Raw genomic sequence first — 10021 nt, forward strand, 5'->3', positions numbered from 1 at the left:
CCTCTCCTTGGTAGGAAAATGGCTGTATGTTTTTCTGTGGCTAGGCGCAGACCTAACATAATCGCAAAGTGTGAAAGCGTAAAGCCTTCTTGAAATCTGACACTGCGGTTGCATTAAGGAGAAGTTTATATTTATTCATATGTTTAACACTTGTATCGTTTATCAATGTTTATGATGAGTATTTCTGTAATTTGATGTGGCTCTCTGCACTTTCACCGGATGTTTGTTTGAGACAATAGATTTCTGACCATAACGCGCCAATGTAAACTGAGATTTTTGGATATAAAAATGAACTTTATCGAACAAAACATACATGTATTGTGTAACATGAAGTCCTATGAGTGCCATCTGATGAAGATCATCAAAGCTTAGTGATTCATTTTATCTCTATTTCTGCTTTTTGTGACTCCTCTCTTTGGCTGGAAAAATGGCTGTATGGTTTCCTGTGACTCGGTGCTGACCTAACATAATCGCATGGTATGCTTTAGCAGTAAAGCCTTGAAATCGGACATTGTGGTTGGATTTACAAGAAGTTTATCTTTAAAATGGTAGATAATACTTGTATGTTTGAGGAATTTTAATTATGGGATTTCTGTTGTTTTGAATTTGGCGCCCTGCAATTTCACTGGCTGTTGTCAAGGTGGGACGCTACCCACTTGTACCAGAGAGGTTAATTGATTGAGTAAACTCCAACAAACATATCTGGGCTCTTTATTCTGTGTAATTTAATAAAGTAAACAGCAACAAAAAGACAAAGTCTAAAATTTTCAACATGAACCTAAATAATAACCAAACTTTAATACAATATAATTTTCCCTGATTTATACAACATTTTGTTTGGAGTAGTTTAAGTGCTGAGAGGAAGAGCTCGGAGGAGAGAGAAGAAGGAGAAAAGGGGAAAGAGGAAGAAGAAGAAAATAGGAGGTGGAGGAAAGAGGAGGAGTAGGGTTAGGGTTTGGTGTACTGTACACAATGCCATGTTGACTCATAGGAGAACCAGAGATACAGTACAGTCTGTTGAGGTAGCGTTTAATGTCAACCCACCTCGAGTCTGTTGAGGTAGTGTTTAATGTCAACTCACCTTGAGTCTGTTGAGGTAGTGTTTAATGTCAACTCACCTTGAGTCTGTTGAGGTAGCGTTTTGTGTGAACCACCAGCAGGTCTTCCTCTGTAGCCTCCCGTGCCTCAACGATGCTCCCATCACTGATCAACTTCTCCTCTGAGAAAGACAGAGGAAAGCGAGAGCGAGAACGAGAGAGCAAGAGATCGATAGAGAGATTGAGAAATAGAGACGAGAGAGAGTTAGAGAGAGAGTTAGAGAGAGAGTTAGAGAGAGAGGGAGAGAAACAACAGGTTAGACCTGATAGGTTAGTAAAGAGGAGGACTCAGTGTCCACCCTACAAAACATACAAGTGGTGAATAAAACCTTTGCCTCCTTCAAATCAAATCAAATGTATTTATATAGCCCTTCTTACATCAGCTGATATCTCAAAGTGCTGTACAGAAACCCAGCCTAAAACCCCAAACAGCAAGGAATGCAGGTGTAGAAGCACGGTGGCTAGGAAACACTCCCTAGAAAGCAATGCAGGTGTAGAAGCACCTGTTCTACCTGTGCAGCATACTACCAGGCTACCTGACCCTAAGTACTCATGTAAAACATTCTAAATTGTGATTGATTACCCTTTAGGAAGTGGATGACTTTCCCCCACTTGCCGCTGTCGAAGGGGTGTAGTTTCTCAAGGCCCATGAAGGTGATGTTGTATACTGGAGAGTAGACGATAGGCAGACATGACGACGGCACCTCCAGGTATAGCTGGGTGCCGTGACTACGGGAAATAACAAACGACAGATATAATACAAACTTTATGGTCACCTGTAAACGTTCTTCTTCATAAAATGTGCACTGTCATTACACTGTATCTAAGGTGGAATAGATGCATCTAACTCCAACCTCTCCTATTTATTAATCATTTATCCGTTATTTCATTTGGCACGGTTAGTACACTGATAAATGTATGATGTAACTACCATGTCAATTCAAAACTAAACCACCTCTTATGACGTGGGTAAGATGCAGCCAAACCCCAACGGTGCTCTTGGTGCAGTTTATAAACCTCAATGGCAGTTATTTGGCGCTACTTTCCCCTTTACTCTTCTGTGTGAGACATGTTGTCCAGGGGTGTCATCATTATTACAATTCTGTAGCAAACTGTGTCACCATTTGTAAAACTTTTCAATAGAAACCTTTTACTCCAAATGGAAAACGCAAACGAGAGTTTCTATTGGACAAAGTCAGGTAGATCTGTCCCCGTTTAGTTCAATTTGCGCTGATTTCTTCTGTTTGGATCTTAAAACGGTAAATGGTTTCCGTAATGAATACACCCATCACTGTTTTCATCTGGAAATCAACACAAACATTACCCACTGGACACGTCACTGCAATGTGGACATTTAGGTCATATTTGGTTGAGACCCGCCTTATCTCAGCTCACTGGTCACCATAGCCAGCCAACGAGAGCATACAGGTCGCAGTGGTGGGTAGTATATGGGGCTTTGGTGACAAAACGGATGGCACTGTGATAGACTGCATCCAATTTGCTGAGTAGAGTGTTGGAGGATATTTTGTAAATGACATCGCCGAAGTCAAGGATCGGTAGGATGGTCAGTTTTACGAGGGTATGGTTGGCAGCATGAGTGAAGGATGCTTTGTTGCAAAATAGGAAGCCGATTCTAGATTTAATTTTGGATTGGAGATACTTAATGTCGGACTGGGAGGAGAGTTTACAGACACCTAGGTATTTGTAGTTGTCCACATATTCTAGGTCAGAACCATCCAGAGTAGTGATGCTGGACGTGCGGGCAGGTGCAGGCAGCGATCGGTTGAAGAGCATGCATTTAGTTTTACTTGTATTTAAGAGCAGTTGGAGGCCACGGAAGGAGAGTTGTAATGGCATTGAAGCTCGTCTGGAGGTTAGTTAACACAGTGTCCAAGGAAGGGCCAGATGTATACAGAATGGTGTCGTCTGCGTGGAGGTGGATCAAAGAATCCCCAGCAGCGAGAGCGACATCATTGATGTATACAGAGAAGAGAGTCGGCCTGAGAATTGAACCCTGTGGTACCCCCATAGAGACTGCCAGAGGTCCGGACAACAGGCCCTCCGATTTGACACACTGAACTCTATCTGAGTAGCAGTTGATGAACCAGGCGAGGCAGTCATTAGAGAAACCAAGGCTGTTGAGTCTGCTGATAGGATATCAAGGCTGTTGAGTCTGCTGATAGGATATCAATGCTGTTGAGTCTGCCTATAGGATATCAATGCTGTTGAGTCTGCTGATAGGATATCAAGGCTGTTGAGTCTGCTGATAGGATATCAATGCTGTTGAGTCTGCTGATAGGATATCAATGCTGTTGAGTCTGCTGATAGGATATCAAGGCTGTTGAGTCTGCTGATAGGATATCAAGGCTGTTGAGTCTGCTGATAGGATATCAATGCTGTTGAGTCTGCTGATAGGATATCAATGCTGTTGAAGATTCTACACAGATTACAGACCTGAGACATTTGCAAAGCTACCTTGATCATGCTTTCTATGATTACATAGCTACCTTGATCATGCTTTCTATGATTACATAGCTACCTTGATCATGCTTTCTATGATTACATAGCTACCTTGATCATGCTTTCTATGATTACATAGCTACCTTGATCATGCTTTCTATGATTACATAGCTACCTTGATCATGCTTTCTATGATTACATAGCTACCTTGATCATGCTTTCTAGGATTACATAGCTACCTTGATCATGCTTTCTATGATTACATAGCTACCTTGATCATGCTTTCTATGATTACATAGCTACCTTGATCATGCTTTCTATGATTACATAGCTACCTTGATCATGCTTTCTATGATTACATAGCTACCTTGATCATGCTTTCTATGATTACATAGCTACCTTGATCATGCTTTCTATGATTACATAGCTACCTTGATCATGCTTTCTATGATTACATAGCTACCTTGATCATGCTTTCGATCATTACATAGCTACCTTGATCATGCTTTCGATCATTACATAAGAATGGTGAGGCCATGGATGTGTTACTCATTTTTAAGGTTGAATAAATACTGTTACATTAGTTTGTGAGGTAACCTAAAGATTTCTACTGTATTACAAAAGTATAGTTGAATTGTTTGGTTGACAACGCAACCAAATATCAACATTTAGAGGATATCTAATGCTTGGATAGTTTCATCTGAGCCACTGGGTTAATCCTGTTCTTTGACTTTTAGTTTAGTTGGAAACTTTAATCGAAAATATAATTTGTTAAGTTGTCGACAAGTTACTAGGCTGTTTACGGTGTTATTGAATTGTGTTAGGTTGTCAATGCAACCAAATATCAACATTTAAAGGAGTTTTTTGCCACTTAATCTGGCTTTATTTCCAGATTGTCTACAAATTAAACATTTATATGTTGGATTCACGTCTCCATCTCAACCAAAATTGTAAGTAAAAGAATATGACTAAATAAAATAAATTAAGTACATTTAAAGTTTGATTTGATTTCCTTCTTTAACTTTTATTTTAGGTTGAGATGGAGACGTGAATCCAACACATCACTTATTAATTGGAATTAAAGCCAGACTAAGTCAGTGGCACAGATGAAACAAGGCCTATATGTGTTGTCTATTTTTAGTTGAACCCTGGGTTGAATTGAAACAATAGCTGTTGATGACTTTGCAAACGCTATATAGGCCTAAATAGCATCATTGATGATATGACTTAGAAAATGAAATGTGACCGTACTTTATATGTTAAACCTACCGTTTGGAATGACTGATTGCAGCAGTAAATATATGTAGTTATCATTCTCAACATAGCACATTAGTAGCAGTCAGTGACAAATACAGAATCAAGGGTAAACTGGGCTTGTTTAAACCCCTGGATGGGAGACCACATGAACAGCTGTAGACAGGAGGTGCTGCCCAGACTGTCGTTTTTATTCTGATACTGGATATAATGTTGAAGATCTGACATTGTTTCAAAAGGTACAAATTCAACATATTTTATACAAGGTTTGTTTATGTTGAAAATTGGTCACAATTATCACATAATCCCATCTTAGGCCTACTGTACATCTCTGAAATCTTTCGTTGTCTTTTTGACTAACCCAGATCTGTTTTCCACTGTGAAAAGGCTCGTTTAGCTGTTACTATTCATTTAATAATATGGGCACTGAAACCATGTAATAAATCAAACCATTTAAATAACATAAATTCATGAAGTTCAATAACACAATACGTTATTTTCTAATGAAAATAAAATCAGTATTAACCTCTTTCTGATTGATGCATAGTATTACAATGCACATGTTTCTAGCCATTACCCACTGGGCACAAACCTGTTGAATCAACATTGTTTGTAAATGTAACTTAAATGTAAAATGACTTAAATGTAAATGTAACTTGGAATCTGTTGTGTGACCGTGATACAATCTGAAGTCCAATACAGGCCGGAAAGAGAAAAACTACAAGAACCACATTTCCCCATCGGTTACACATGCGCAACAGAATTTCCAAAGACGATATGCCACAATAAGGAAATATTTCTCTCGTCTCGTTTTCCAATCCCTGACTGTATCAGTAGTCATTGTTATTCAACATCGTTATAACAACTTTTGGAACCAATTTAAAAGAAAGTAGTGACAGCGAGAAAATGAGCTGTCATCGGCTCTGCAACGCAACTGTGAAATCAGCTTGACTCACCTGTTACACATCATAACCGCTCTTTGGTCTATTAGTTGACGCTAAAATATTTTTTATTCGAATGCTTTGATATCTTCACAAATGCAACGTTATGTTTTGATCGTCCGATATCATTCTGTTAGTCATATATCCAACAGCTTGCAGAACAGACAGCGATCAGATCGTTGTAATGCAGCCCACAGCGCATCCTTTCATGCGCACGTCGAATACGCACTCACAACATTCGACCACCACGTCATTTTACCGTAGTCTACATTCGCTGCGCTTCAGTGGTGATTCAACTTTTTTATTTTCAGTGTCAAACATTTACATTTTCTTTAAAAAAAAGTATAATGGTGGTGCATGTAGACTATATAAAATGTAAGGAATATGTGCATTCGTTTTCATGCTCCGTATTTACAATGCCCACTGGGCAAGCCACCTCATTTCAACATGAACATTTGGGTAATATTTGGTTGCGATTTGATCAATGAGATTTCAACCTTTATTCACCCACTGGAAAAAGACAGCCAGAAGTTTGTTGAATTCCCAATGGGTCATCACTAGACTTTCAACCATCTAAAAGCACAAACAAATTCCAAAGGAAAAACAATGTGGATTTTTGGTTTAGTTGTCATCTAAATGATGGGGGCGGCCGGTAGCCCAGCGGGTAGGAGCGTTGGGCCAGTAAACCCTCGAGCTGACAAGGTCAAATCTGTCGTTCTGCCCCTGAGCAAGGCAGTTAATAACCCACTGTTCCCCGGGCGCTGAAGACGTGGATGCTGATTAAAGCAGCCCCTCGCACCTCTCTGATTCAGAGGGGTTGGGTTAAATGCGGAAGACACATTTCAGTTGAATGCATTCAGTTGTATAAAATATCTTACAAACTAATGTAACGGTATTTATTCAACCTTACAATGAGTAACTTAACTTTAAGCTATTTACTGTATTGTAAAAAGATTATTGACAACGCAACCAAATATCAACATTTAGAGTAACACTTCAAATCAAATTTTAGCTCCAACAGTGCTGTAGTATCCGAACAGTTTACAACAAAACACACATCTAAAAGTAAAATAATGAAATTAAGAAATATATAAATATTAATGTGCAATGTCGGAGTGGCATTGACTAAAATACAGTAGAATAGAATACAGTAGAATAGAATACAGTAGAATAAAATACAGTAGAATAGAATACAGTAGAATAGAATACAGTAGAATAGAATACAGTAGAATAAAATACAGTAGAATAGAATACAGTACATAAACTCAGCAAAAAAATAAACGGCCTCATTGTCAACTGCGTTTATTTTCAGCAAACTTAACATGTGTAAATATTTGTATGAACATAACAAGATTCAACAACTGAGACATAAACTGAACAAGTTCCACAGACATGTGACTAACAGAAATTGAATAATGTGTCCCTGAACAAAAGGGGTGTCAAATCAAAAGTAACTGTCAGTATCTGGTGTGGCCACCAGCTGCATTAAGTACTGCAATGCATCTCCTCCTCATGGATTGCACCAGATTTGCCAGTTCTTGCTGTGAGATGCAATGCCAACAAGCTCAGTCCGATGATGCTGTGACACCGCCCCAGACCATGATGGACCCTCCACCTCCAAATCGTTCCCGCTCCAGATTACAGGCCTCGGTGAAATGCTCATTCCTTCGACGCAAATCTGACCATCACCCCTGGTGAGACAAAACCGCAACTTGTCAGTGAAGAGCACTTTTTGCCAGTCCTGTCTGGTCCAGCGACGGTGGGTTTGTGCCCATAGGCGACGTTGTTGCCGGTGATGTCTGGTGAGGACCTGCCTTACAACAGTTCTACAAGCCCTCAGTCCAGCCTCTCTCAGCCTATTGTGGACAGTCTGAGCACTGATGGAGGGATTGTGCGTTCCTGGTGTAACTCGGGCAGTTGTTGTTGCCATCCTGTACCTGTCCCGCAGGTGTGATGTCCGGATGTACTGATCCTGTGCAGGTGTTGTTACACATGGTCTGCCACTGCGAGGACGATCAGCTGTCCGTCCTGTCTCCCTGTAGCACTGTCTTAGACATCTCACAGTACGGACATTGCAATTTATTGCCCTGGCCACATCTGCAGTCCTCATGCCTCCTTGCAGCATGCTTAAGGCATGTTCACGCAGATGAGCAGGGACCCTGGGCATCTTTCTTTTGGTGTTTTTCAGAGTCAGTAGAAAGGCCTCTTTAGTGTCCTACGTTTTCATAACTGTGACCTTAATTGCCTTCCGTCTGTAAGCTGTTAGTGTCTTAACGACCGTTCCACAGGTGCATGTTCATACATTTTTTATGGTTCATTGAACAAGCATGGGAAACAGTGTTTAAACCCTTTACAATGAAGATCTGTTATGTTATTTGGATTTTTACAAATTATCTTTGAAAGACAGGGTCCTGAAAAAGGGTTTATTTTTTTACTGAGTTTACATATGAGATGAGTAAATTAGTTTGTAAACATAATTTAGACATTATTAAAGTGCCCAGTGATTCCGTGTCTATGTATATAGGGCAGCAGCCTCTAAGGTGCAAAGTTGAGTAACCGGGTGGTACCCGGCTAGTGATGACTATTTAACAGTCTGGTAGCCTTGTAACAGAAGCTATTTTTCAGTCTCTCCGTCCCAGCTTTGATGCACCTCTGACCTCGCCTTCTGGATGATAGCAGGGTGAACAAGCCGTGGCTCGGGTGGTTGAAGTCCTTGATGATATTTTTGGCCTTCCTGTGACATTGGGTGCTGTAGGTGTCCTGGAGGGCAGGTAGCTTGCCCCCGGTGATGCGTTGGGCAGACCGTGCAACCCTCTGGAGAGCCCTGCGGTTGTGGGCGGTGCAGTTGCTGTACCAGGTGTTGATACAGCCCAACAGGATGCTCTCAATTGTGCATCTGTAAAAGTTTGTGAGTGTTTTAGGTGACAAGTCAAATTTCTTCAGCCTCCTGAGGTTGAAGAGGTGCAGTTGCGCCTACTTCACCAAACTGTCTGTGTGGGTGGACCATTTCAGGCCAAAAAGAAGATCAAGGACATTTCCGAGCCACGGCCATTTCAGCTCGTCAGTGAGGTGTACGCCGAGGAACTTTCCACCTCCTCCACTGCTTTCCCGTCAATGTGAATAGGGGCGTGCTTGGATAGTTTCATCTGAGCCACTGGCTTAATCCTATTCTTTGACTGATTTTTGGTTGCGATGGAGACGTGAATCCAACATTTAAATTATTTATTTCTAGACAAACTGGAATTAAAGCCAGACTAAGTCAGTGGCACAGATGGAACTATCCAATCAGAACTAAGTCAGTGGCACAGATGGAACTATCCAATCAGAACTAAGTCAGTGGTACAGATGGAACTAACCAATCAGAACTAAGTCAGTGGTACAGATGGAACTATCCAAGTGTCACGCCCTGACCTGAGATATCTCTGTTTTCTTTATATTTTGGTTAGGTCAGGGTGTGACTAGGGAGGGTACGTTAGTTTTTGTATTGTCTAGTTTTTTGTATGTCTAGGGTTTTTGTAGGTCTAGGTGATTTGTATGTCTATGGTGGCCTGATATGGTTCCCAATCAGAGGCAGCTGTTTATCGTTGTCTCTGATTGGGGATCATATTTAGGCAGCCATTTTCCCTTTGGTGTTTGTGGGTTCTTGTTCTATGTTGCCTGTCTCCACTACTCATATTAGCTTCTTGGTTCGTTTTGTTATTTTGTTAGTTTGTTCAGTGTTCATTCTTAAATAAAGAAGAATGTACGCATACCACGCTGCACCTTGGTCTCCTCCTTACAACGGCCGAGACAGAAGAACCCACCACAAAAGGACCAAGCAGTGTGTTCAGGAGGAATGGACATGGGAAGAGATTCTGGATGGAGCAGGACCCTGGACGCAGGCGGGGGAGTATCGCCTTCCGAAGGAAGAAATAGAGGCAGCGAAAGCTGCGGGGGGGGGGTGCACATAGAGCAGTCGGCAGAGCCAAGGGGCGAACCAGAGCCAGTCAGGGAGTCGGATGAGGAGTTCGACGCAAGATTCCGGAGAAAGGTGCTAGCATTGAGAGCACTGCAGAGCGGGCGTGCTGGGGAGCGTGTGACTGGTCAGACACCGTGTTGCACAGTGATGCGCACGGTGTCTCCAGTTCGCATTCATAGCCCGGTGCGCTCTATTCCAGCTCTTCGCACTTGCCAGGCTCAAGTGAGCATCCAGCCAGGACGCAGTGCGCCAGCTTTACGCTCCAGATGTCCAGTGCGCCTCCACAGTCCAGTACGTTCTGTGCCTCCTCC

General features: G+C 41.6%; 1 protein-coding gene across 1 annotated transcript in view; it reads right to left on the bottom strand.

Annotated features, from left to right (window-relative positions):
* Positions 1-1813, bottom strand: part of hdac11 (histone deacetylase 11) — a 23809-nt gene extending 21996 nt beyond the window's left edge. The window contains exons 1-2 of the mRNA XM_038983084.1: positions 1681-1813; positions 1119-1219 (exon numbers count right to left, since the gene is read on the bottom strand). Of these exons, the coding sequence (XP_038839012.1) occupies positions 1119-1219; positions 1681-1747 (168 nt within the window). The 5' untranslated portion in view covers positions 1748-1813. The remainder of the gene's footprint in view (positions 1-1118; positions 1220-1680) is intronic.
* Between the last annotated feature and the right edge of the window lie 8208 nt (positions 1814-10021).

The sequence above is a fragment of the Salvelinus namaycush genome, unplaced genomic scaffold (assembly GCF_016432855.1).
Source record: "Salvelinus namaycush isolate Seneca unplaced genomic scaffold, SaNama_1.0 Scaffold144, whole genome shotgun sequence".
Taxonomy (NCBI): domain Eukaryota; kingdom Metazoa; phylum Chordata; class Actinopteri; order Salmoniformes; family Salmonidae; genus Salvelinus; species Salvelinus namaycush.